Source organism: Dendronephthya gigantea, unplaced genomic scaffold, assembly GCF_004324835.1.
Source record: "Dendronephthya gigantea isolate DGI-Jeju-01 unplaced genomic scaffold, DenGig_1.0 000010F, whole genome shotgun sequence".
In the NCBI taxonomy this organism is placed as follows: Eukaryota; Metazoa; Cnidaria; class Anthozoa; order Malacalcyonacea; family Nephtheidae; genus Dendronephthya; species Dendronephthya gigantea.
In genome coordinates, this window is record NW_021163020.1 from 1,982,155 (window position 1) to 2,008,888 (window position 26,734).

General features: G+C 38.0%; 5 protein-coding genes across 12 annotated transcripts; 1 reads left to right on the forward strand and 4 right to left on the reverse strand.

Moving 5' to 3' along the window:
* Positions 1–488: 488 nt before the first annotated feature.
* On the reverse strand, positions 489–8,308 carry LOC114518534 (NAD kinase-like). 4 transcript variants are annotated; one of them, XM_028538576.1, is made up of 12 exons: positions 7,113–7,331; positions 6,792–6,931; positions 4,970–5,074; positions 3,990–4,122; positions 3,754–3,862; positions 3,544–3,626; positions 3,355–3,457; positions 2,891–3,000; positions 2,514–2,613; positions 2,232–2,389; positions 1,837–1,919; positions 489–1,210 (listed from the first exon to the last, which is right to left on the reverse strand). In XM_028538576.1, exons 4-12 carry the CDS (start codon positions 4,098–4,100, stop codon positions 1,084–1,086), a joined length of 984 nt encoding a protein of 327 aa, XP_028394377.1. In that variant the 5' UTR covers positions 4,101–4,122; positions 4,970–5,074; positions 6,792–6,931; positions 7,113–7,331; the 3' UTR covers positions 489–1,083. The 4 variants fall into 4 exon arrangements, with proteins under 4 accessions (XP_028394377.1, XP_028394374.1, XP_028394376.1 ...); XM_028538573.1 differs by lacking the exons at positions 6,792–6,931; positions 7,113–7,331 and adding an exon at positions 8,109–8,308; XM_028538575.1 differs by lacking the exon at positions 6,792–6,931.
* An 834-nt stretch (positions 8,309–9,142) lies between these two features.
* On the reverse strand, positions 9,143–11,647 carry LOC114518236 (protein RER1-like). 2 transcript variants are annotated; one of them, XM_028538195.1, is made up of 8 exons: positions 11,502–11,647; positions 10,750–10,829; positions 10,534–10,638; positions 10,307–10,406; positions 10,144–10,231; positions 9,884–10,019; positions 9,654–9,728; positions 9,143–9,490 (listed from the first exon to the last, which is right to left on the reverse strand). In XM_028538195.1, exons 2-8 carry the CDS (start codon positions 10,822–10,824, stop codon positions 9,452–9,454), a joined length of 618 nt encoding a protein of 205 aa, XP_028393996.1. In that variant the 5' UTR covers positions 10,825–10,829; positions 11,502–11,647; the 3' UTR covers positions 9,143–9,451. The 2 variants fall into 2 exon arrangements, with proteins under 2 accessions (XP_028393996.1, XP_028393998.1); XM_028538197.1 differs by having other exon boundaries at positions 9,144–9,490; positions 9,625–9,728; positions 11,502–11,646.
* Positions 11,648–12,423: 776 nt separating this feature from the next.
* Positions 12,424–13,707, forward strand: LOC114518428 (carbohydrate sulfotransferase 11-like; the record flags this gene model as incomplete). Its single annotated transcript, XM_028538421.1, has 2 exons — positions 12,424–12,513; positions 12,834–13,707. Coding segments are annotated over 2 exons (924 nt in total), but the record flags the coding sequence as incomplete, so codon positions are not given.
* Positions 13,708–14,162: 455 nt separating this feature from the next.
* On the reverse strand, positions 14,163–16,494 carry LOC114518427 (myeloid leukemia factor 1-like). The gene is made up of 6 exons (XM_028538420.1): positions 16,351–16,494; positions 15,662–15,902; positions 15,320–15,524; positions 15,154–15,240; positions 14,804–14,875; positions 14,163–14,429 (listed from the first exon to the last, which is right to left on the reverse strand). The coding sequence occupies exons 1-6, from the start codon at positions 16,392–16,394 to the stop codon at positions 14,191–14,193; spliced, it is 888 nt and encodes a 295-aa protein (XP_028394221.1). The 5' UTR covers positions 16,395–16,494; the 3' UTR covers positions 14,163–14,190.
* Positions 16,495–16,776: 282 nt separating this feature from the next.
* Positions 16,777–26,724, reverse strand: LOC114518102 (msx2-interacting protein-like). 4 transcript variants are annotated; one of them, XM_028538024.1, is made up of 13 exons: positions 26,497–26,724; positions 24,062–24,286; positions 21,937–22,067; positions 21,534–21,758; positions 21,342–21,453; positions 21,113–21,195; positions 20,773–20,960; positions 20,554–20,679; positions 20,221–20,448; positions 19,435–20,039; positions 17,952–19,260; positions 17,716–17,874; positions 16,777–17,614 (listed from the first exon to the last, which is right to left on the reverse strand). In XM_028538024.1, the coding sequence occupies exons 1-13, from the start codon at positions 26,583–26,585 to the stop codon at positions 17,486–17,488; spliced, it is 3,609 nt and encodes a 1,202-aa protein (XP_028393825.1). In that variant the 5' UTR covers positions 26,586–26,724; the 3' UTR covers positions 16,777–17,485. The 4 variants fall into 4 exon arrangements, with proteins under 4 accessions (XP_028393825.1, XP_028393826.1, XP_028393829.1 ...); XM_028538025.1 differs by lacking the exon at positions 26,497–26,724 and adding an exon at positions 25,050–25,131; XM_028538028.1 differs by lacking the exon at positions 26,497–26,724 and having other exon boundaries at positions 22,507–24,155.
* Positions 26,725–26,734: the final 10 nt, after the last annotated feature.

Here is a 26,734-nt window from a genome sequence, read left to right on the forward strand (position 1 = left end):
TTTCCAGTTAGTTCGGACATCACACTTCAAATTTTTGATATCACGAGGAAACGGGGTAACCACCCCTGACACTCCCATGGCCGTCCCGTGCGCTGGCTGACTCGTACGATTCCGTAGGAGAGGCTGGCATTTTAAATGGCCGTATTGTATTCTCTCTTCAGTGAAAGTAAGGTCATGAGACTATTATGAACTACGTTTTAACTACCCATGATGCAATCAGATGACACAAAATGCAGTTAACTATAGAAAATCCTTGATTGCTATTCAAACATGCATGTATTACCATGCGTCAGATTTAACTATCCATGATACGTTTTAAATAAATTTACTTCTCGTCTTAATTCGCTCTCGGAAAAGTCCCGTAAACTCTTACTGAACTACGTCTTAACTTTACCCCTTCTTACCCGTCAACGTAAATTGTGTTACGAAAATACATGCAGTTAACCGCAAAATCTTGCAATTGGATGACTTTCGTACAAACTACAGTTGTACTTTTAACTTATATCCTTATATTCGATTTCACTATTCAATTACCTTACGTTTTGATCGATCTTCCAACTTCAATTCATCTTTGACATGCAGTCCTTGATTTTAGGGGATGGTCATCTGATATCAAGCTTTCTGAGATCTTAGAAATGGCTTTGACGGCAGTAGTTTATTGGTTTAAGATACGTGATAACGGTTCCAGGAATGTCTGTTCAGACAAACCTGAGAATGAGCGCACTACAAACGATGACCCCCATCAACATATATTTATGACATGAATATTTATAAAACACGGAGTGTATTCAACGAGCAATAATTTCCCATGTTTAGTTTATACTAAACATCGCTATTACTTTATACTAAACATCGCTATTAGTCAGTTTATACTAAACATGAATTACAATAATATTGAGACTTGGGCCAGCCAAGTCTATTTTTCAAACTGCTACCTAAATTATGTAAATCTGGACGCAATGCGACACGCACATTTTATTGCGGCTCAGAGCTTCACATAATTACGTTACGAGTAAGAAAAACGAAATTACGGAATATTCTATCTACATTGTTAAAATCATTTCTTATTATTCATGATACCGTTTAAAAAGGTTTTTGTTTTCGACGAGCATTCCAATGTAAACATTCGCCAAGGCTCGTAAACCAATCAGTGATTTGATCCTCGCGTGTGAGACATGGCACAGGATACACTGATGTTGTTACTCGAATACTAAAAACAGATACTACGATGAGACGGATACTTCATGTTGGTTCACTTTTCACTTCCCCTAAGTCCATCTTGAATCAACTTCGCACACAGGGTCTTTTCTCCGTGCTCAGACTCTGGAAGAGACCCTGGGTGCGAGGTTGAATTAGATCCACTTCACTCTTACCACTTAATTTGAAAGCATCCAGTCCAATTCATCTTATCCACTCCATCTCATCCCATCCACCCCTTTACCTCAATTCTTCAATCCACTCAACACTTCACCTCCTTTACCTTCATCTGACTCATCTTCATCTGAACTTGACACGTCTAACAACCTCTTACCATTTACCAATGCCTCTTACTAACAACAGTTCACCTCATCTTGTTCCACCTGCGCACCTCATTTTACCCCACTTACCCCTAACTCAATTTCTCATCCTAGAGATGAGCTTGAATTAATGGCAGAAATCCCATGCCCAGAAACCAGAAATCACGGATATAATCCGAACTTTAATCCTAAATCTGACCATAACAATCGCCCAACTACTAACCCTGAAGGTTAAGATTAAGGATTAAATATTTGGATTCTGAGCATGGAATCATTAACGAATTGATAATCCGATACGTTAAAACTTTTCAAAACTTACCCATCTCCTCTTCGAAGCTCCTGCCTATCACGACCATCGAAAGATGCGAAGGCACCTGAACGGCTTTCTTGGGATAAAATAATCTGAAAGGGTAAACATTCATTTACGTATTGAGGGATATTTCTGAATGACCTGGCAGACGTGAGATAAGAATTGACGAACTTGCAGTAAAGTTATCTTAGTGTGACAAGTGACAACAGCTTAAATCTTCTTATTATACATAACAGCCTCGCCTGAAAGGCAGTGATACTTGATATCGTTGTTCCTATAAGTGCTAACTTTGCTGATAATACCCCTGCCTTGATAGCCGCATGAGACCACCAATACCTCATTAGGCATGGCCCAAGATCTTATCTGCTTTGTCTGTTATTGCGAGATAAATGGCAGTGCGCTACCTTAATTTCCACGCCAGCGGGGACAATGACAGGTCGTGAGGCAAGCGAGTGAGGACACACAGGGGTAAGTAGGATACCCGGGACGCTGGGGTGTACCATAGAACCACCAGCGGCTGCAGCGTACGCCGTACTTCCGGTTGGAGTAGAAACTATAAGACCTGGGAACGAAAGCGAGGCATTAAAAATGGATGATAAACTACATATATCATACATGGTACCATCTTGGTTGTAGTCATCTAATCTAGCATGATCGGGAGTGTTTATTGTGTTCAAAAAACTTACCATCTCCTTGCACAGAGGTGATCAAGCGATCATTGCAGTACACGTCCAGATTTGACAATGATTGAGCACTGCCGCGGTCGATGACTAATTCGTTTAGCACCTGAATAAGAAAGTCCATCAAACACCGACACCAGAAATTTAGAGCTTGTAGTCATGATTAAACCAGAATCCTAGGCACAGCGAGGCCCGTCCACGATACTGTTTTAAACTGTTGCACGAAGAACTCAGAAGTTCCAAGGAACTACTTAATATCATATGAACCCTAAGATAACTTTGCTAAATATAATTGGAGTCTGGTCCTTGTGGACTTGTGGTGAAGTTTCTTGTTAGTGCAGAAATGAAAACACCGCGTGATAGATAAGCAAATTATAACATACTGTGTAAGACGTTATGTTGTTGTCGTCTTCGTTGTGGTTCTTATCGTCCGTTCCTCGTTTGAACATCAGTTGACACTCCAATCTTTTGCGTAGAATAAGTTTTCCACTTCCTGTTGTTCCGGGATTAAAAATGTCCACGATATCAAACGTCAGTAGGCAGGAAAGAATGGAAAAAGAAAAGGAAGAAAGGGGTGGAATAGAGAAAGGAACGAAGGAGGAAATATAGCGAGTTAGAAAAAGGATAGGAAAAAAAGAAAGGATAGACTGGGACGCGAATCGGAGGAAATGAGAGAATAAAAGGATCATGGAGTGAAAATGGGAGAAAAAAAGAGAATAAAGAACATAGAAAAGGGATTACTTGCAGATGCATTGAGAAACGATATCAGAGATTACAACCACGATAAGCAAAATATCGAAGGCAAAATGATAGAACAGGAAGACGCTACAACAAGATGAATATTTACCGTTGACTACAGATGTCAAATCCTGTTTGTAGTTAGGAAACTTGAAACAAGTCAAGAACCCGAGTGATCCAATATGATACGCCACCACTGGTGGGCAATTACGCTGAAATAAAAGTGGACGAGCGTATTTTATAGCAGATGTTTCATTATGGACGAAATGATGCACGAATTACTCAAGTATCCACGGACCTGGAATAACGAGGCAGCATACAGCAATGTACCATCCCCTCCTAGACATATTATAAAATCGATACTGCTTTCTAATCCTTCATCTGAAACAAAAAAATGTAGCATATAAAATCAATAGAGAGAAAATCAACTGTAATTGTTGGATTGGATTGGACGCCTTATCAGTTGTAAACTATTATTTAGAGATAACATTGTGGTACAATCACATACGTTGACGCCAAGTAAAAATATTGCTTCGAATGTCTTGAACACGTTTGTCATTTGCAATGCTTGGTTCGGACAAAGACGCCTGCTCGGCGTAAAGCATCAAATTCATCTCCTTGAAGTCACAAAGAAATGTAGCTGTTAGGTAACTCTCTACGAAGAACTTGTGGAACGTGGATTACGGTGCTAAAACATTGCTGAATGTCAATAGTTGAGATTCAAATGTTCTTAATAAGCTGTACCGTAACTAGCCAGTAAGCCAATTCCTTGAATGAATTATTCACATCGTCATCTTCGCCAGGTTTTCTGATGATTAAAACTTGTTTTGGCTGACTCTTCCAGCCAAGAATCATACTTGATGGATCACATGTGGAACTTGAACGATAGAAAGAGTGGGATTAATTTACTTGATTTCAGACATATACTCTTATTTAATATTTCTTCGGTTTTTTCCGTCTTCCTCTCTTTCTCTGTTTTTCTTTCTACATTTTTCTTTCACTATTCCTTTGTTCCCCTCTCTTTCTTCCTCTCTTTTTTCCCGCTTCTCTTTCTTCGTTTCGGTTCTCCCTGTCTCATTCCCTCTCCCTCCGACTTCTTTACTACCACTCCCCTGCTTTCATATGTCAGATTTAGTGAAAACGAATACGAAACTCTATCGACGGCATGGTTTTCCTAGCATAATGGCAATTTCATACATAGGGTATGGCGATGCATAAACACGTCCTATTGATCAAATTGTACGGCCGGTTAATCGTGGTATATGCTGGTCATTTCGTAAATGCCGTACCACTTTCAGAAGAATGCAAAATAGTTTTATACTATTTTCAGCCATCGAGAAATTTACTCTTAACGGTATACAACGTCATGAAATAGCGATGCCAATATTGCATAAAAAAATCCACCAAATCGCATTGACTTAAAGCCGGATTCAGCGAGTGTAACGTATTATTGCAGAGCAGTATTTCTTAATAAATTTCAGGGCATGTACTTCAATAATCTATCTTAATTTCTATAGATCCTTTTAAAACAAATTGCGGCAAAATAAGTCTACATTGACATGATCTAGATTGCCTTAAATGCTGTCTCTATATCTATCATATCTGGACAGACTATAAGACTCGTAGAAAACGAATGGACTGGCGCTGGCTGGATTCATCCGGGTATTTTCAAATCCTTGCTTCTGACAAACCAACGGAATGCGCAGGAGATACTTTCAACTTACTTGATACTATTATCAGCTACAGAATGATCATCAACGAGTTTTGCTTTTGGTCCAAACTTTGTCACAGGTCTTGGTCCATGGCATGATCGCCGTCTACTGATCACCCTACAAAAAAACCCACGGCATCTTATAACATTGGTTTGACTGGCGAGCTATATATCTGGATATCGCTGGTATTGCATGAAGACAGGTTTAATCAATATTGCGTATATAAAACCTCTTACATAAACGACCTCATGCATGGACGTCATAATTTCCTCCAGATATTTCCTTGCCTTACTAAAAAGAGTCGTGATGCCGGCGGTTTATAGACTGACAAAGACAATTAACGCCAAAGTTTTTATTTGTCTACACCAAATATTTATGTTTTCTGCGAAATTTTAGCTATACATTAATTTGTACTTTGAACGGGTACAGTGACATCATATAAAAGGCCGATATATTTGACATGGGGTGATGAGTTGTCATATAGCTATACAAGTTCTCCTACTCCTATAGAATATAGGTCTCTACGACAAGCTGTCAAAACTAGAATCATGTAAATCATAAATCATTGGACAACGGCATGGGTTAATCTATTGATTTCGTGAACTGTATACGTGAGGGAAGGGAAGCGTTCGTGGCCGACGGTTCTAACACAATAATATGAAGACGGTTTTCAAAGGTTTTCCGAACACAAACTTTTATCAACAAATCCCGCAGGAAGTTAAAAAACGAATGCGTGCACGGGCGTGAAATATTAAAATAGATCGTCGTATTAAAAGGAACCAGGAAATAGGTGAAAAACAGGATGTTATGGTCAATGTCAATGCCATAGCAACTAAAACTGAAAGAATTCAATCGAGTAGGTGAAAAATGAAAACCGGTACAGTAATCTCGATCTAATATCAGAGACAAATAACTGTGACTCATGGTTATAAACATCAAATCTTCTATGGCCATCCATCATACGACAAATTTCATTTCAAACTAATCAATCCAGCTCACAAAGAACCAATTGTCCCGAAGCCCGACGCACGCTAGCGAAAGTTACATGCACGCAAACTGGTCACTCGTAGCAAATTAGCTGCAACAAAAATTCTCATGTGCGGTGTTTTTGTCATTCGTGACACATTGGCCTGATATCAAACTTGGTTGATAATTTCTGCCACTAGTGAAAACAAATTCCTAGTGTGCGGTCAACGAACGATAAGTTGTTCCGAAAGCAAATTAAACAAGCAGGCGTGTCACGACACCAAAAATCTGTGGCCTTGCCTCCAGAAAAACTAACTTGTCGTTCCCTGCTGCACACTAAGAAATTTTGTTACTCGTGGCAAAAATTATCAAATCTGGCTGTTTAATATCAGGCAAATATGTAACAAATGACAAAAATACTGCAATTCTTCCCCCGCACACGAAATTTTTTTTTGTAGGTATGAAAATTCACACTCGGGCCCTCAATATGAAGTACACGCTTTCATTTGTGTAAATCTAAAATAGCCACATTATATAAGAAAGCTTTGCTAATTAATATTACCACCGGATATCGTAACTTTATTTTTTACTCTGCCATACAAAACGTCTTTAATATACAGTAGATGATAAATCGGCTTTCGACAATTATACACTGAGAGTTTTGCTGTAAAACTATCACACAGTATTCTAGGAATGAAATTAGATTGTATATCAAAAGAGATAACAATCTGAAATGCATATAAATTTTAAATGCCGGAATGAAGAAAATCTCCACAGCTTTCCTCGAGCATTATTTTCATTTCGTGTGTGAAGATTAGTATAGTTTGAATAAAACGACAGTTATTATAAGTTGAGTTAACAGAAATACCTTTCAAACGAATAATTTTGCCATGGCAATATGACGTGTTTAACAAATTAAACCACCAAATCAAGCGCCCAATAAAGAGTTAAATAGGCTTCATCGACTTTTAAGAGGGTGTTGAGTACGCCAAGATGTAAACACGGCGTCTGGAACCCCGCAAAGAATTACATAACTGCAAAATTCTGACTAGATTTCACATATTTGTTATATAAGATCGATCAGTCGACGGAACATTAAGAGTACAACTTTTACAACAATAAAATACAACAATCATATTATAAATAGAGCATAATATCATATATAATAATACTGAAGAATAGTACTTACGACTCAGACTGAAATCCCGTACTGAAAGTTTCGATATTTGACTTATTTAATAAATATGACCTTTTGCTCTGCGTTTAATGTGATAGAAGTTCGGAGGCCCTGAATTTTATACGCCTTTTCAGACTTTTCATGTAGAATACCAGCAAACGTTTTATTCATGCAGCACACGGAGGTACAGAAGCTTATAGCGTAGGCGAACAAAGGCAGAAATGAATGCAACCAGCTAAAAATATAATGGTCTTTCAATGCCACTCTTTTGTGGTCATTTAAATATTAAATCCAAGACAATACAAACGAATTTATAATCAGGATTTATAATCACGTCGATCGTCAATTCAATTTCGAGTTACAACGAAGAAACGTGCAAATATGGAATCGATACGAGTATTCAAAGAAAAATAATTAAACTCGCTCGGCACTCGGTGTATAAAGATTTTGAGCTCGCAGTACAGCAGACAGTACACAAACAGGGTTTTAATTTATGATGATTATACACAAGTGTGATAATACAAAGTAGCTTATCGAATGATTTACATGATATATTTTCAAGATACATTTGCAATCGATCAAATTCGCGGCGTTTTACTTGTGAAATTAAAGGCGGAGCAGCCATATTTTCTCAATGCCGATCGATTCCAATCAATACAACGAATCAGACGGGCAAGACCACAAAAATATGACCAGTCCCAAGACAGATCACTGGTTGTATTTCAGGATACTGACACGCTGTGGTCAGTGCGGTTATTTATTGCTCTAAGATCTTATCGACATTAGAGAGACTGGGAGTACATATTAAATTGCAACATTTCCAATGTAAGAAAAGAACACGAATGTGTTGCAATTAATATTTAGAACTATCAAATGTGGCAAAATCAGGCTTCTTTTTACAAAGGCATTTGAATTGGGCAGATATATACTTATATTGAACAGTCAAGGACTCAAGATTAAACAGAATTGTTTACTGAATAGCTCAAATATGTGCCCACTGATACATACCATTTGCTCTCCTTGGAAGTTGTAATGTTTTCATCTGCGTGGCCGTTGACCAGTGTTTTTCTTTGCTCAGTGGATTCCATATTCAATGTTGCTCAAAATGTTATTTCAACAGGAAGTTATGACGAGATACAGCAAAATAAACTTATTTACACTCAGGACTTTAGACATTGTGAAGCCTTTCCGATGCGAGCCGGTGCTCAAACAAGAGAGCGGTTAAGATATTTTGATAACGCGATACTTGATATCACCAACATCGTGAAACTCATAACCTCAAGTCCTCAACCAATATTTTACCATTAAATTATTTAAATATCCACACAACATTTGTCATCCAACTTCGTATTGACCAAAAATCTAATTTCTAAGTTCCACAGTTCTAACATTAGGAAAGCATGGATGGAGAACCGAGAAAAACAATCTCGACTTGCTCACCTTTCTGTCTTTCTCATCCATCCCTAACGTTTATAGAAGAAAATTATATCAACTAGATTATATCAACTTCAAATAACTTTGATGATAAAGATCCTGCATGATCAAAGTTGTCTTACAGCAATTTTGGTTAGGTTAGCAGAACTTTAGATAAAGGTAGTTCACCTGACCCCTTCGTTGGATGTGTAGACATTTGCATAAGCCCCAATATAACCAGGGAGCAGCGTGGCAGCGTCGTCAAACAACTTAGCATCAAATGTGTTATAACAACTGCCTAAAATAGACAAAACACTTCTCGAATCTCGACGTTTCGACCTGAGGGCCTTCGTTAGGTGCTAACTCTCCTGACGAATGCCCTCAGGTCGAAAAGTGTTTTGTCTATTTTAGGCGGTTGTTATACCACATTTGATGCTTTTGCATAAGCCTATAAATATTCTTGGCCAAAAATTGCTGTCTGGTGCTCACTTTTTTCTTCTTATTTTCCTACTACAGATGAGGCACATAACTAACAGATTTGGTCCTAGTAAAAAGCACGTTTCTTGCCAATCATTAGAAACACAATGAGAATAATGGGCATCAGGTTTAGTAACTCATGTTAAAGTTTGTAAAATCAGAAAGACAGGGTCACAGGCCTTATCATCTGGGAAAGCTTAAAGAATCTCACAAAAGGAATGTAATTAACTTAAATTAAAAGTGTTTCTGTATTGCTGTAAGCTAAACATGAGGACTATCCAATCTTTTTAGTACAATAAAGAATTGTACCATTCAATATATCTATATAATTATTTCACAATTATTCATGTGGTATAAAAGAAGGTCCATAGCCATCATCAGTCTTTTTTACACATTCAAATGTTGAGGGCTCAGAATTACTTTAATTATATAATGTTCTGTTAAGTTATCATCTGATGTCATTAGATATCCTCACTGGTCACCTCTGTACCCTCTTCTTCCTTAATATTGTAAAAAATGAAATATTTTTCATAAATTTAGATTTTGATGCTTTCATAACTGAGGAAAAGTAAAAAGCATGCAAAGGGTTGAATAGAATTGAATATTCAAGATATAGCAAATAATATTAACATACTTGTGAAAACAAGTGACTTAAGAGTTTACCAATTTGCCGTCATCTTTGCCTTGGTATTTCCTCTTGCCATGTGTGAAGGGTAAATATTTATATTTGATCATGTGCTAAATCAAGTACAATCAAATAATTACATCAGAGGGAATACAAATTGTGTTAATTTAGCCTGCGTGCAGAAGTATATTTACAGATAGAACATGTCTATGTGTCTAAGTGGAAATTTCATGTTCTGGGTTGTATGGTCAGTTGTTTATCCATTTACCTTTATCTGTCGTTTCATGGTTAACACAAACAGAATGATAAAGTACATCACCAAGATGGGCCAGAAAACAGGAATGTTGAATGCATCGAAAAATGTACATATCAAAGCAATTACAATGGCCCGTGTACAACCATACCTGTGGAAAATTAAAAAATTAATTTAGTCAGATGTGTATATCTTCTAATGGTAAACCGATAAATCTCAACATAAACTATGCTTGCAAATAGTGCCTTTGCATGTTAACGAATCTTAATTCTTACCAAAATTTAAACTCAGGTAGCCTTCGTATAAATGGTTTAAATTCCTCATCAGCCTTTGTTGGTAATGTTGGCCCATCTTCATCCTCGTCTGGAAAGTTAAAGAAATGTAGTTTACATCATTTTGGTTGTTACAAATAAACCAACAGTTTTAAATATAAATTACCATAGTCTTGATCTAATGCAGGGTCTATTCGTGGCGTCAGGAAAGCAATGAATAAGTTGAGCAAGTAAATGCCCAATGCATATGAAACTATATACCAGCCCTAAATGGGAATCACAAAAAAGGTTACTTTGTAAAAAAGGTATATAATATCTCATAATCATACTAGTGACAAAAATTCAATGTGGTATTATTTACAAACACATGAAAAAAATATGTTCCCAACATACCTGTAAATACAAAAATCTTACACAGAAAACAATAAAAAGTATTAAGGTGACTATCCAACGTATCGGCATGTATGGCGTCACATCATCTAGAAACTTTTGATGTCTCTGAAATGTCAAGTTTAAGAAAATATATTGTTTTATCCCTAATTACAATTACCAAAAACAAGACTAGTACAAGAGGACCGCAAGAATATTTAAACTTTTATCATATATTACCTGTTTTAGAAATGTAAAAAATCTTGTTATAAATGAAGGCTTTTCAGGACCAATTTCAGCATTTGAATCTGCCATGTTAACTAGAAGTTTATTGGAGGAAATGCATTCAAAAATATGTCTATATTGAGGAATAACTATAGCTAGTAAGCTAGAATACTCTGCCACAAAAGTTCTAAACATGTTTCAGTAAATAAACACACAACTCAGATCTAAACTGTATCAAAATCCACATATATATAAGTACAATTAATATGAATGCTTGAATATTAAATATTGAAAAGAAAATTTCCTAAGAAAAAACTCACCCACAATTAAATAGTTATTGTAAGGTATGAATTAGTTATATGAATTGACAGTTGACCTTGTAGGGAATTCTGTAGTTGTGCCTATATTGAGATGTACTCAATGAGAAAGTTGCCTTTTGATGTCAATGAAAAAATATATAATTATGACATCATCAAACATAGATTTCCCAGAACACTGTCAATGCACACTGATAAAAAATATTTGTACAAAATGATACACTACATACGACTTGCAAAAAAAAACAAACCTAATATTTTAAAACTTAACTGAACTGCCACGTAAGAATAGCGAATAATTGCACCCGGGAGGGTCAATCATAGATAGTACACAACAGCATATTTACGGTTAGACATGTAGCCGACTAGCAGTGGTTCAATTTTCAACGACATTTTTGGCACAAATAACGAGCCATTGAAGAGATCCGCTTCACTTACTTATAGCCTCACCTTTCTAGTATTCGTTCCAACAAACGCACCAAAGTATTTTCAAACGAATGAAAGCATTTGAGGGGAAAAAATGAAACACATTAATTGGTTTTCTCCACCAATTTAAAAATCTCGACACGTTGCAATAAACACGAGCCTGTGATGTGCCCGCACAGCGGCGATTACATAAAAAACTGACCTCGAAAGAAGATACTGGATGGGAATCTCTGGATGGGTGTTACAATGAGACTCTTCAAAACGCATCTTGGGCCAGGAAAATGAGGTTTTAAAGACTTATATCTAGCTTGTAGAGACCCTAATAATAGAAGACGGGTACAGAAATATTCTTCCTTATTTTCAAAAGATTAGAAAAGTGATTATATTCTTGTAAGTTTGCATGGTGACATCAAGTAAGTAAATTAGCTTGTGGGTATTGCACTGATGAAGGCCCTGGTGTACCTACATGCTAATTTACTTATGAGAAAAGTGATTAGAAAGATTTGAAAGGTTTATTATTTTATCACTTGGAAGGTCATGGTCGTCTAGCGCCAACAGACCTAGCGTGTCGCTAGCGCCACAGCCTTGTGACGGCTGATCACTCCCGCAGTGAATCAAAACTGGTGGTCTTTTGTTCAAGACGTGTAATATAATATCCAAAATGCTTATATTATCAACAAATTGTAAACCTTTTACACGGTTGAACAATCACTATTCTTCGATTATTTATCTCACATGAAACACCGTAAAATACAGTTCCATGTTGATAAAAATTGCGCGGACTGTATTTGACGTCCTTACCCAAGTATGTTCCGCAGAGAACGGCGAAATTATCGGAGATTTCTGTTGTTTTTTTCCATGCTTGGAATCATTCACTTTCGCGGCCTACTGAAACAAACTGGCGAAGGTAGTAGGGGGAAAATCATAATATTATTTATTGTTTATTTTACTTGTTAAAGTTTGTCTTGAGCATCTTGTGTTCGTATACCTTACAGAGACAGACTTACAACTGCGATTCGAAAGAGAAAAGTTGTTGGTAAGTCAAGTATATATAATATTTATATTTATAATACTTATTATATACTTTGTATGTATTTTTTTAAGAAGAATATCTTAGATAGGCAGAATCTACGGTCTCATTTGGGAGTTTCCTCCTGTTATTGCACTTCCATGAGACCCACTCAAGTAAATCATTAACTACCTATAAAATGTTGTATAACAATTAACAACTGCCTAAAATACCCCGTAAAACCCACCCGATGTTTCGACCAAATGGCTTTCCTAGTTAGTACTAGTTGCAGTCTGAGAACTAATTAAGTTCACTAAAATATCTCGAACACTCCACTCTCAAAATAGGACAAAGACAAACGACAAAGCCTTCGACGACAGCGGTTGAAAACTAGCTGTCTCAACCGCAGTCGACAGGAAATCATACCGCCAGGCTCGGATGTAAACGGCTTGCCACGCCATATATTCAGTCACGTGATAGTCGACGATGAAAACCGTTTTCTGTATTGCGAAATCCCGAAGGTGGCATCATCCAATTGGAAACGAGTATTGATGACCCTAAGTGGACACACGAGATCCCCTTGGAACGTCAAAACCCGTGACATCCACAACAAGTCACGTAGTTACTTCCGATACTTAAACGAGTACAGCGCTTCGGAAATTGTCGTAAGGCTAAAGACGTACTACAAGTTCTTATTCGTACGTGACCCTTTCGAAAGACTTGCTTCAGCATACCGAAATAAATTTGTGGAGAGTTACAATATGACTTTTTTCGAAAGGACGTACGGCCGATATATTATTCGAAAGTTTCGAACAAATCTTTCGCGAAGTAGCAAGATTAGCTTTAAAGAATTTATAAATTATATTTTGGATGGCAAATCAGAAGTTATGAACACACACTGGCAACTGTACGATGAGTTGTGTAGACCCTGTTTAGTTTCGTATGACTTCATTGGCCATTTAGAAGACATAAGAAAAGATTCTACCGTACTTTTAAAAATTTTAGGTCTCGAGGATCGTGTGGCGTTCCCACTTAACTTTTCCTCCAACTACACAGTGCCTAGTTCTACTCTTATGCAAAAATATTTTACAGAACTGCCCAGGTTGTACAAACAAAGACTTTATAATAAGTATAGGCATGATTTTGAAATGTTTAGCTACTCAAAATCAATAAATATTTGATTTCATGTTAACCATAGAATTACTTTAGTGTATTATAAATTCGAGCTGAAATTCTTGCTGCAATATTACACTAATTTTTCTCCCAAAAAGCTGAATACTTCAATACATGTGATGAATCACGTATATCTCTAAAGAAAACTTTGGGAATGAAACAACTATCTCACAAGAAAACCCCGTCCTTTTTCAATGCAACACAGCAAAATATCTTAAGATAAGTTTAACTGTATTTATTACATGAATTTGTGCCACAAATTCATTTATGAATCTACCAATCACGCTGTATTTAAACCTTGTTTTCGTTTGCAAGCATTTAGGTTAATAATGATTAAAGATGTTCATTCAGAAAGCGAATATTGTTCACCTATTAAAGTTTGTTTTGAAATGCCTCACACAAGTTTAGTTGTATATTTATCCTCATCTAACATACTGAAATATATTACTTTGTTAGCAAAAGCAAAATCACTGTTCCGAAGCATTATATAACTTAAGTATTTTCCCACCACAAATATGCAGAGGTTGCATTTTATAAGCGTGACTCAGGCTCCGTCATCTTTACCTGTTTTTCTTTTCTTTTCTTACGTTCTTCCGCGTGATTTTCTTCGCGTGGTGCAGGTGCAGGTGCAGGTGCAGGTGCGCGATTTGCCTCGCGCCCCGCGTGGTTTCTGTCGCGACCCTCGCGCTCGCGATGGTGACTTCTGTGGCCTAATGCGGGCGTCGCTCGACTTCGTTGCTCGTGATGTCGTCGAGAAGAGTCGTTGAACCCTAACCGAGAAAATACGATTTGCATATTAAAAAGGGCACTGGGTACGCCAACACCACGGAAAGGGTTATAGGAATACTCTCGCAAGGGGAGAAGCAAGGGCTTTAACTTTGGGAGGGCGAACATAATTAAGGGGGCGTCAGGCACCACCTCTGTCCGAGTAAATAAAGATTGTGTAACACAAAGTTCGTCAAATAGGGCGACCTTACCCCCCCCCCTCCTCCTTGCCTACACCAGTGATTCTCGCAAGACATGGTGTTAAGAGGAGTTTATCTCGTTAAGTGTGTCATTAATTAATCAATTAAGTGTGTCCCAAATTAAATACAAATTACAAAGTTTAACTAATTACTAGATAATTACGCGCAAACTACGGTACCTGATATTTCGTTGTGGCGACCAAAATTTCTGGTCTTTTCTTTAAACTCTCTGTCAAATGTTGACGCATCCTCTAAAGGTGAAAGGAGGAATTACGTTATATACGCAATGAAATTCATGGAATGCCCGGGAGAGATTCTTGGAATATCCGAAGTGATTCGCGGCGAGAATCCAGCATGAGGAGAATCTTGGGATACCTGAAGAACTTTATCAACGGTCTGAATTTCGAAGAAAATTTAGTTTGGTCAAATACAGTCAAATATATATATCATTTTGACATTATTTTCCAATCATTTCTTGACCTCTATATTGCTGACACCAAAACGGAAGTGGAGAAACATTGTTAATTACCTTCATCCATTCCATAGAAATCCTGTTTCTGTTCCTCCGTTTCTGTTTTTGTATTTCTTGATTTCTCAATCACATGTCCTCTCTCTCCTGCAAAAAAATTGAAACAAGAGGTTGGTGACGAAATGGGAATTTAAGTGAAAGACTACTTTAAAGTCAGACTGCTAACCTATATGATGCCCAATTGCCATCTTATGGAGGCCAGCCTCAGAGTCTCTCATAGACTTCTGTGTTTCCTTGACGCCACCTGGCCCTCGCTTGGTCGAACTTGCTGCCTCAAAATACTTGGGTGGATTTCTGCCATCATTGCTGTATGACATCACTTTACTTGAAGAGTAAGAATAACCATCTGGATTGGAGGATTGCATATTTTCCTAAATCAAAAAAGGAAAGTTTTAAATAGGGCAGAATTTTGCAGGAGAAAAGTAATGATACTCTGTGTACAAGCAACCATTGCTATTTCAACGGGCTTATAATGAAAAATTTCCCCAATATACAAGTAACTTCTTACAAAGTTTCTGTGCATTTGTGACATCATGGAGTTCATGTTACTGAACATCGACTCAAAAGGGTCTCTCGGTCGATCTCTAGGAACCACTCTTCCCTCTCTGTTATTATGTCTTTCATGCCGATGCTGAGGGCCTTCCAACATGCCAAACGGACCAGCAAATGGTGAGCCAAAACCAAAGCCTCCGAAACTTCCAAAGCCACCCATCATCCTGTCCATCTCACGAATGTGAGCCTGATGAGCACTGGTGATAAAAATAGGTGCGAATAATAAAATTGATGTTCCAGAACATGTATTTATATATTGTATTCACAAGGAAACAGTACAGTGAATGTAATATCAAAATATAACTGAATTAGTTGTCAAATCAACTTCATAAATGATTAAAATGACATCATGGATACTATTACAGTCGATTAGGGCTGTTTTGTATTATTTAATGTCTAAAGAGATTTGAAAGGTATCTGGTTTCAATCTTGAAGAAAAAGTAATAACATGTTATTGCTTATGAAATTAACAGTGACCATTAAATTTCGTCACCTTTAAGTGCAATAAATGTTCATATCACTCTATTCATTACTACAGCATATCAGAGAAACGATTCCACTTCACTATATGTTCCTACATCAAATACTTTCTATTTCCACTTGCTATATTTCAACGTGATTTAAAAGAAATCTATTTGAAGTTACCTGAAAAAAGGATCATCATCAAAAGCACCAAAGCCACGGAACATCTTTTGATTAAATGATTACACGGAGCAAAGTACAATAACGTTTTTAAAAGGTTTTTAAAAGGAAAACTTTGCTCCGTACCACAACACAATATACGTTCGTTTATGCAGTGACGTCATAATATATGTTTATTGTTCCCAGTTCTCTTACAAAAGCTGAGTCATTCCGGTAGAAGGTTCTGGTAAAATCAATGAGCGAATCTCGAAGAATGAATCTATATATATATACATATATATCAATATATTAATATATGTATCAATCGCAGTGAGTGGCTAAATTATCTCTCAAAACCCAAACAACTCTCAAACAATAAGAGAAGACAAGACCCAAAGAACTCTCCATTGTTTAGGAGAAAAAAATGGTGAAAACAAACAAAACAAGATGCACTTTTAGATGTTCAGTTTTACAAACAGTTTTATCATTACAGTTCTGAGGACATCACACACACTACAGCACTTAAAATAAGACACAAATTAAAATCGGGTCCAAAATTGTCTTTGCCCAATTAGAGAGACGATAGATTTCGTCCAATGTTAAAATTCACAGAATTCTTTTACGTCTATTAAATCATTTCCCAGTAAATCTGACGTACCGTGGTCTAGAAACCTCAACACCCCATTGGTGTAATTTGCATAAAGTGCACAGCCTTGACAATCATGCGGATCTACTTGTTAGACTACCAAACAAAACGGAATAAGACTATTTCATATTGTGACGTGATAACGAAGCATGCAAGTCCTTCGCAGAACAATGTATGGATACTGGCAACAAAACCAATAAAAACGACACGTGTTTCAAGTCATCTGTTAAATCATTTCCACTCGTTTTTTTGCTGCTTTCTTAGGCATAAAAAGTCAGTACATTTACCACGACTACAGCTCTTTGAATAAGACTGATCTGTGGCGGAGTGATATTTGTGAAATCGATAATAAAATTTCCATAGTGTGATAATTGTTGGTGATCATCTGCGCATTTCTCGTTCCACCAGTAAAAAATCTAAAACGTTGTTCAACATTGCGATTGTGGAAGGCCTCTTTTACACGGTTGTCAATGAATTTGTCCTAATAGAAGCGGCGAGATCTTTATTATGGATTTAGACGGTTGCAACGACGACCATCAAATGTCCAGAGTCCGTAGCACTGTCGAGAAGATTCGGAGCGACTCTTGAAAGATGCGAATGAGTAAACTCGCAAGGAGGAAACACATGAAGAACAAAACTTGCCTAAAAAGATAACTTAATTAGTGGAGCCTTCCACGGTTAACCAAAGATCATTTCACACCCGACAGACACTATAGGATTTCAGTCAAATTCAAAGCATTTACCTGCTGGCTTCCAGGTTGAGAAATGTTGATAATCCCCGCTGCCTGTTTCTGCTGAAGATATGCGATGAAACCAGTTTTCAAAGCTCTCGTTTGCGCGTGAACGTCAAGCGGATCTCTACCGCATGGCAAAGCCAACAACAAGCAGTGCTCGTTATCAAACTAGAAACAGAATGGGGATTAAATACGTTGTCAAGAAGTTGTGTAACACTCGAGTCATAGACTTATATTGTGGTTACCTGCATGCGCTTTGTGACTCCTTCCAACTGCGAGATTTCCATTCTCATGCGTTGAGCAATTCTCAGTATCGGGGGGAGCGTGACCCCGTTTGGTCCGGTAGCTCCAGTAGCCTTGGGCAACGAATATTCGGCCAATTTCGAATTCCCAGATACATAATGCATTTGAATAGCTGCCGAGTCATTTTTCAATCCCAAAAGTCCTTGCCACATCACCGGATGCCGGCGTAAAAGTTCCATTAAAGTGTCGTCACTATTTGGTACCACGCCACTTCCGCTTTGAGCGGCCGGAGGAGAAGTAGTAGGCGAAGGATGGCCGGAAGTTGGTTTGGGAGGTTTTCCGTTTCCACTGGAAGTTGCACTTGGATTTGCTTCTGTTGAGTGTTGTTGGAACGTGTTCCGTGAAGGGACCGAAGGCTCGACAGTCGGCGACGAGGTCGGTACGAACGCATTCCGAGGAGCAGCCGAATTTTGGAAGGCGGAATCACTAGATCCATTTTGGTTATACGGAGGGGGTGGAGGTGGGGGCGGTGGTGCTTCTGTTGACGGGCGCTGTTTCTTCGTCTTAACTTCCTCATACCGGTTATCATTATCATGGTGACCAGAACCTTTTACGCCACGCGTGTGGTCCACACGATCATCACGCGTGTAGTCCACGCGATGCATATCGTCCATGCGTGTGTACACCACGTCGCGTTCAGGCGAGTGCACTCGTTTACGTGCTGTTAAATGTTCTTCAGGAGTCGGTGATCTTGGTCGTTCCACGACAACCGATTTCATAACCACATCTGACTTTCTAGCCCTTCTCGCGCGTTCGGGACTAACACGCGAGTTATCCACCCGAGATTCCTGGGCATCGTGATCGTACTTCTTCTCATTCGTGTCAAAGTCTATTGGCTCCGGGGGGTTACTCTTCGAGGGTTCTTCCCCGGGAGGCATATTCTCCGGTGTTTTTTTATTCTTTCGTTTCTTTTTGGCTTCCTTCTTTAGCTTCTTGCTTGCTTTATCAGCACTTCGTTCCTCCTTCCGAATGAGAGTATCTTCCTCGGGTGGTAAGGGCACTTCCTCCGGTGGGACTTTTTCTTCCTCGGCAGACGTCCCGTCCTTTGATTTCACTTTACGCTTGGCGACTACACTTTTTATTTTACCCTCATCGTAAGTCTTGTCGTATCCTGTCGGATAGAATTCGGGATTTTCGTCCTCATTTCGCGCATCAATCGGCTTCTTGCGTAAAGATTTATCTCGGTTACGTTCCTTTTTCTCGGCGGGGGGAGGTGGTTCGGCATTCTCAATTTCTTCCTCGCTATCATATCTAAAAACAGACGAATAGCTTTTAATATATTTTTGTCAACAAAGATAAGGGACATATAAAAGTTCACTACCAATCATTATAAAATGACTCAAAAAAGTACGAGTTGACTATGGGAGACTTTCCTACCAGGTGGGTGATTTGTAGTACTTTTTTTGCACCATTATTATATCCTACCTTATCCTAACAGGAGGTCGTTTATCATCAACTCTCCTCTCCTGTACACGATCCTTCACCATGTCCCTTCTTTTATCTCCTTCTTTATATCTGCGAGTATGACCGTCTTCCCTCGGATCCATATCGGGCGATCCACGTTCTCTGCCGCCATCACCCGGCCAGACATCGGGATGCTCAGGACGACCGTAATACCTCTCGTTATCGCTGTCCATATCCGCAGGGTGACCCCGATGATGTCGCCGACGAGGGGGAGGGGGTTCGGGCCGTCGATCAGGTTCACGATCGCGAGCGCGTTCTCGCGAGTATTCACGCAGTTCTTGACCAAAATCGTCACTGTCGTAACCACCGCTCCCTCCTCGGAAATACTCGTCATAAGGTCGTGGACCTCGATCGACGAAAGGCGGTCGATCGTATCCGTGATCATAAGGATGGTACTTCGGTCCTGGGCGCATACCATGACGAGGTCGCATAGGTTCGTCGTACATCTTCCCCCTGGGTCGCATAGGAGGCGGAGGGGAGGGCTCATAGCGCCGACCTTCACTTTGACCCGTGCTGACCAGATAATCATAGAAGAATATTTGACTTTCACGACTTGCATAGTCAATCTATAGAGAGAGGTTTTACACACGTTTAGACTTGATACAGTATGTGGTAGAAATATTTAGTTTTCCGACTGTTTCCGGATATAGTATGTTTCTGATTCGTCAACCGCAAGCATTGACCAATCACAAGCAAGCTTTGTCTTTAACCTACGTAATAACGCAGTCATAACTAACGTATACATACCCGAACTCGTTTTCCGAAAAGATTCCTTTCCTTTAAATCATTGTGCGCGGACGTTGAACCAGCAATATGCTCAAAAGATACCATACAATAGCCTCGTTTCCGATCCAGTCCCAGACCCTTGATACGACCATAGCGCGTGAAGTGGCGATCTAGCATGTCTTCGGTTACGTTTGGCGCCAGACCGCCAACCCATACAGTGCTTGTTGGCATCCCCTTACCAAAACCAATCTATATTGTGACAAAAATTACTGACTGTTTTAGTCTACCATTGCTACCTATCAATTTCGATGTAATATCCGGTATGACGGTACTACATATACATTCAGTGTTTACCTTCAATCTATTGCGTCCAGCGAGAGTTCGATTCATCTGTTTCTTAGCCTCGACAGCGTGCGTAATATCCAGATACTGAATGAACGCATACGCAGCATTAGTACCTTGTTTTTTGATATCAATATCCTAAAAAATAAAAAGGAATCTAAGTTCTCTAAATGGAGTGGGTTTCAGGACAAATAAAGCTACTACAAACGAGCCAGGAATAGAATAATTTACCACAATTTCCCCATATCGTTCAAACATTCGTTTTAACTCGGTTGAATTCGTATTCCTCTCGATATTTCCCACAAATATTGTTCTGGTTGCGTTGAATTGGTAGACGTCGTCAGCGGAGTTGAATCCAGGCCCCCCATTGTCTCCTCGGCGTTTGTAGCGGTGGAACGATCTCTCCTCTTGTTCGTCACCTGGATTACAACAAGACAAAGATAGACTCAATCTCACATGATAATTTCACTTTTTTTGGTCATAAGGCTACAACCGATATTATGAAACAGCGAGTTACTACTTCCTAGTCACAATACGGTGTCTTGAATCCGTTTGTAAAAAAATACATTACCTTCATACAAAGATATGTCCATCTCAAAGCCAAGAAACATTTTCCTCTGACAAGATTCCATTGCCTTTACCAGGTCGTCAGGTCTAGGAATACGTAAAATAAACAGCATTTGGTTACATAGCTCAGTCCAGCCTCACAAGCCAGGCTTTTCTAAGTCCATTGTAGCACAAGGCACAAACGGAAAATCGAAATAGCACGTTATATATTTCAAGTCATTGATAAGCATTACCGTCTGAAATACACAATGGCATATCTGTTACTGTCCCGTCCAAAAACCTTAATCTGACCAACGTCTCCATGTTTTTTGAACTCGTGATATAGTCCACCTCTTATGGTCGTGTCTGTAATAAGACATTCTGTTAGCTTTTTGGGACAAGAAAACACAGGTCTCAATACGTTTTTAGGCGAACATGACTCTTACCATTTGATCTCGCAGATAAATTTCGTATCTGCAAAGCTATTGGTTTCTTTACATTTCGTGGCGTCTCTGATGTCGTCGATTCACTCTCACTGTCGCTGTCACTATCACCACTACCGCTGGAATCACTGCCACTGTCTGAGCCCGCACTACCGCTCTGGACACTCTCGCTTTCCTTGCGTTTCGGTGGATTGCGTGCGACACGGCGGAATGACTCTGGGTTTTCATCTACATCAAGAAAATTTGAAGTAACGTTGTAAGTCATGGGAATATAACCCCCTCCCTGTGTTCAATGCAATATCACTACTGGAGGGCAGTTTTGTTGTTCTTGACGCGGGGAGGGAGTGAACCAGTGAATATGAGGCCAGCCTGTGACACCAATATAAAGAGTGTGAACTGGACAAACCAATCATTCTTGACGAGCTTCTTTCATCAGGATCTCCTCTATCATAATCCCTCCTTGGTGGACCATCTTTATACCCATAAGACCCTGAATACCCGTCACCCTGTCTACCGCCGTACCCCTCATCACCAGGCCTAAATGGAAACATCGCAATTTTCAATTTCTATCATATTGGTTGTGTTTAAAAGTAATAAGAGCGTTACAGTAAAGAGAGCAGGCATTTGCCACCCTGTAATCCACGCTATAAACAAAAAACTTGTAATTGCAGACATTTAAATCAATACAGAATGTTGTCTTCTCTCTCACGTGATACTTCTAAGTCTCAAAACATTGACAGCTTTTTAATTCGACACACTAGGTATTCAAACTACCTAGCAGAGCGAATTGAAACGAAAAAATATTCGTAAAGACTTTAAAAGTAACACTTGAGAATGTTATTTAATGAATCAGTACACAAACGGTATATTTCTCAGAACAGTTTACGTCTTAGGTATATTTCTCGGAACAGTTTACGTCTTAGGTATATTTCTCGGAACAGTTTATGTCTTAGGAGGTAATTTTAGACATACTCACCGAATGTTATTCTTACAACTGATCTACTACACAATTCCACGAAGGAAATAACTGATATTATCCAGTTCGGGGCACTTATTACAAAGCACATTTTTTTAGAAACAACACCAAACAACCGGTTAATAAAATATTTCCTTTTTGATATTAGTATGAATTAGTATCTACCACCATGCCCTGAGTACCATTGTGGATAACTGAAAATAAGATATACAATGAAGTCCATAAAATAATACATTTGTAGACGAGAACACGCTCTCTTGCATATATTTTTACAATTTTTCTTAACCATTTCCTTTTATGCAGCTTTGCCATAAAATAAGAAATCAGATACTCTTGCACAGGTTGGAAGCCTAATCTTTGTGGGTCATAAAAACACTAATCCATTACTGACAGCCGAACCATAGCCATTGCCGAAAAAACACCATGTTGCAATCATTAACCAGAAACCGAATAACCATGAAGCCATGTTGCAATTGAATACAATTATACGACCTCTGGAATAACCATAAAGAACCAATCATATTGGGATGACCATACCAGGTGCCTCATTAGCTTCACGAAACATGGACTATAACCTTTTAATGCCATTTACCATTAGAAACCATTTGCCATTCCATACCATAATATCAAACTATATACCCCTCCATACCATCAGTTAATACTCCTCTATGCCATTGTTTTTTCAGCAAAGAACTTGTGCCATAATAAATATGGATATAGTAGCAAAGGAATCCTTCTTTTACCCAGCATAATTCCCCTTGATAGGCTGCGAACCCACATGACAACTGCCAAAAATTTAAAACCTTTGAAAGTACTTTGAAACCTTTTGTTTAATGCCAGATTAAAATTGAATGTGATGTACTGACATCTTGATTTGTTATTAATAAAATTTTGATGTAAATCAATGTTTTGCAATGGACAGTACATTACCATTAGCACCATATTTATTTGCCGGCAGATAAACTTTTCTTGAAGGTATTTTGCTATTTTCACTTCTCAAAAATGTAAAATTTACAGAAAAAAATAAGTATTTTGTTGTATTTGGCAGTTGTCAAAGGTCTGCACATAAATTTTCCACAATTTTTGCCAGATATCTGATTTCCACATAGACCATTCCTGAGGTAATACCCTTTTCCATAAACTTGAACATTGTATGGCACATATCATAGAGGAACCATACATCCTGTGGTAACTGTTAACATAGGCAGGCTACTACCATATATAAGCACCAAAACGCCTGGACAATTGGTTGAAAAACACCAGGCTTCCACTTGTTATACACCCCTGATACCATTGTCAGACGTATACTATGCTTGTGTAGGAAACCTGAACTTTCTTTTTTTATTGGGAATTATATTAGTAATGAAATGTACAAACAAATCACTACTAGCAAATTGAGGAATTAGGTGAAAATCTGTACAGGTATCTCATTGCTTTTATCAAATGTAATGACAAGTGCATTTGCATGGAGCAACCAAACCGACTCTAGGCTAGGAGGAATCTCAATAAGGAAAGAATGAACAAAAAACATTCCTAAGCCAACATATGTACTCACCCTCGTCCACCCCTGTCATAACGCCTACCCAAGTCATCATGTGATCTTGTTAAAGTGGAACTGGCTGGTTCATTATAATCGGTCCTAAGTTCTCTATCACCCAAGCGATTTGGTGTCTCATGAGCCTTAATGGCACATCGAATGTCGACAAAATCCACAAATGCTGCCTGTCCACCATCAGCTGAACGCTTTGACAAGATTTTTACTGAATCAATTCGACCAAACCTGAAAGGTTTTTATCAAATCAGTTCTTTGAAGGCATGCAGAAGGATATGCAAAGATGTATTGTATCAATAAACATCATATTTTATTATTCATTTGATCTTTTGATTCCCATTGAAAGAAAAATGTATTTTGGGTCATCGAAACACACACAATGTTATTCTACATAACTTTCTAATGCAATAAATCGGTTTAAAGACATAAAAAGGTGTTTCTTAGCATATCAACCGGCAGCACTATTTCACAACCTCAATATTATTATTCCACTTGTCACATTTTGCTATTTGAAAATGTCTTTTGAAAACAAAGAGGGATCAAATTTTTCAAGTGTTTAAAATATAGGGGACACTAAATAGATATAAAATTCTCAATAAGAAAGTATTTAAAAGAATTTTTTAAAAGCAAGTCTCCAAACAGCATATAAAATATTGTATATCAGATATCCTAAAGCATGTCAAATAATTTCCTTGAAGTAGCAGATGGTTTGCAGCTAAACCGAAAATATTCTTTTTTAAGTCAAATCAAGGTGGATAGCTCCACCATTATCGAATTATTTATACAAGAATTTGTTAATAGGCATATTAAGGCAATGCTACTATGGGAAGAAACCAGCACAAAAATCCTTAATAAAAATACTACTTCAACATGAAATAGACGAGATATTAAAAAATACAAACAGAAGTTAGCAGATATTTTATTAATATCATAAAGGCACATAAACTAGTTTATGTGATCTGCAAGCTATATAAATTTTTGAAGTACAAACCGTCTATCCATTACTGAAAAATGCTAAGCTTGAAAAGTATTGCAATACAACTCAATATGAAGAGTTCACAACACAGTATTTAGCATATAGAATTTTAGCAATATAGCGATGGAGTATTTAGCATATGAATACTCAGACATCATTAACAAACAGCTGGCTTTTTAAACAAAGATTGTTCTTATACCTCGATTCACAGTTATACATTAGTCTATAGGCTTCTCAATCAAACTAGTGCAAAATTTTGAGAATACTCATACAATCTATCAACTTCTATAACATAATCCTAAAAATAAAGGGCCACTGGCAAAATTCTTAAATGAGCCATCACTAAACACAGCTGCATCAACTTAAAAATGCTGCTTCAGTAATTGACAGTTTGATTGTCTTTGAATATTATACCAGGTGATTGGATGGCATTGAAAAGGGCAGGGACTAGTTGTCAAATAACAAATTTCACACTGCAATATATATAATTCATTAAAGCTTGTGAAATTTTCTTAATAAACCCTAAGGAAGTTCATCACACTTTGAAAATTCAGTTGGGAAACCTGCCCAGGATCTGGTTCTTAAAGCCAGTTACCAAAACTCAGAATTAATGCCAAAATTCCAAGTAAATTTTTCACCACCTTTTTTTGCCAACTTAAATATATACCTTTCGATTTACATTTTTTATTAGAAGGAATTTTAATTTCATAAGTTTAAAACAAGTCCACTTATACAAGAACCTAATTCAAAGCTGCTTTTGAAAATTATTGATTCGGCTTTGAAGAGCTAGTCCAAGGATATATAGTATATTCATTGAATTTGTATGTTTTAGACTTTACCAGAAAATTGTTAAGTAAAAAATATTCATTTGGAATGAAAGTATGCTTTATAGTTTTGACTTTTGAATAGGCCTAGGTATGCATGAATTCCAAAAAAACCCAATTTTCCCCAATTAATATTCCCCAATTATAGGTTTCAACTGAAACAAGATTTACTGGAAATAAATGCACCCAATAATGCAGTTTGTAGCACAAGAAGTCAGTGAAGTCACCAATTTCCAGTTTTATCTCCAAAGGTTTTTTGATATAAGATTCTTCAACAGTTGACACTCGATACACGCTTTACATGGGATTGGATTAACCGCATGTAAAACTCCTAACTTGTTGTACATAAAGCGGATCAACCACCGTTTTACAGCCATGCATTTGATATTATCGCATAAATGAAAGCGAGACACCAGTCGGAACACGTTTTCTGCTAGTAAACAAAATCAACACAGCGAACTGCAACTTTTTCTTCTACTTTTCAGTTCTCCTACGAATTGTTTGCAGCTCAATGAACCGATCTTGCCAAAACTATTTGAATATACTGCTATAACTAATCACGATTCACCCATGGTAAAAAGCTACTCGTGCTGTAACCGCTTAACCTGCAAAACTTTGAACAACAAATCATTATATACCTCTGAAAGTATTCGATAACGTCACGTTCTGTCGTCGAATCGGGAAGGTTTCCAACCCATAAATGCCTTGTTTCACGTACGGGTGGCATCCTTAGTAAAGTTTAAGAGTTATCCTTTTACGATCTTTATTTTTCGGCGTACTTTTTGCATGAAAAACGTTGTTTTTCTGAGGAAAAGTTTGTGGTATTTTAGAGTATCTCTGAGATCCTGCATGTGCATGCCCGGTGTGTATTCTGGG

What these genes read in the sequence shown, in the direction of transcription:
- LOC114518534 (XM_028538573.1), bottom strand. Translation starts at nt 8,188, where the DNA reads ATGGAATCCACTGAGCAAAGAAAAACACTGGTCAACGGCCACGCAGAT. An exon ending in ACTTCCAAGGAGAGCAAATG is followed by an intron (nt 5,075 to 8,108) that starts GTATGTATCAGT and finishes GTTTTTTTGTAG; the next exon opens with GGTGATCAGTAGACGGCGAT. An exon ending in TATTTTTACTTGGCGTCAAC is followed by an intron (nt 3,627 to 3,753) that starts GTATGTGATTGT and finishes TTTTTGTTTCAG; the next exon opens with ATGAAGGATTAGAAAGCAGT.
- LOC114518236 (XM_028538195.1), bottom strand. Translation starts at nt 10,824, where the DNA reads ATGGCAGATTCAAATGCTGAAATTGGTCCTGAAAAGCCTTCATTTATA. An exon ending in TTTTTACATTTCTAAAACAG is followed by an intron (nt 10,639 to 10,749) that starts GTAATATATGAT and finishes TTGACATTTCAG; the next exon opens with AGACATCAAAAGTTTCTAGA. An exon ending in CCATGAAACGACAGATAAAG is followed by an intron (nt 9,729 to 9,883) that starts GTAAATGGATAA and finishes TACTTGATTTAG; the next exon opens with CACATGATCAAATATAAATA.
- LOC114518427 (XM_028538420.1), bottom strand. Translation starts at nt 16,394, where the DNA reads ATGTTCCGTGGCTTTGGTGCTTTTGATGATGATCCTTTTTTCAG. An exon ending in TTTCTATGGAATGGATGAAG is followed by an intron (nt 14,876 to 15,153) that starts GTAATTAACAAT and finishes TTTCACCTTTAG; the next exon opens with AGGATGCGTCAACATTTGAC. An exon ending in TCGCCACAACGAAATATCAG is followed by an intron (nt 14,430 to 14,803) that starts GTACCGTAGTTT and finishes TTTCTCGGTTAG; the next exon opens with GGTTCAACGACTCTTCTCGA.
- LOC114518102 (XM_028538024.1), bottom strand. Translation starts at nt 26,585, where the DNA reads ATGCCACCCGTACGTGAAACAAGGCATTTATGGGTTGGAAACCTTCCC. An exon ending in AAGCTCGTCAAGAATGATTG is followed by an intron (nt 21,759 to 21,936) that starts GTTTGTCCAGTT and finishes TTCTTGATGTAG; the next exon opens with ATGAAAACCCAGAGTCATTC. An exon ending in GCCATTGTGTATTTCAGACG is followed by an intron (nt 21,196 to 21,341) that starts GTAATGCTTATC and finishes ACGTATTCCTAG; the next exon opens with ACCTGACGACCTGGTAAAGG.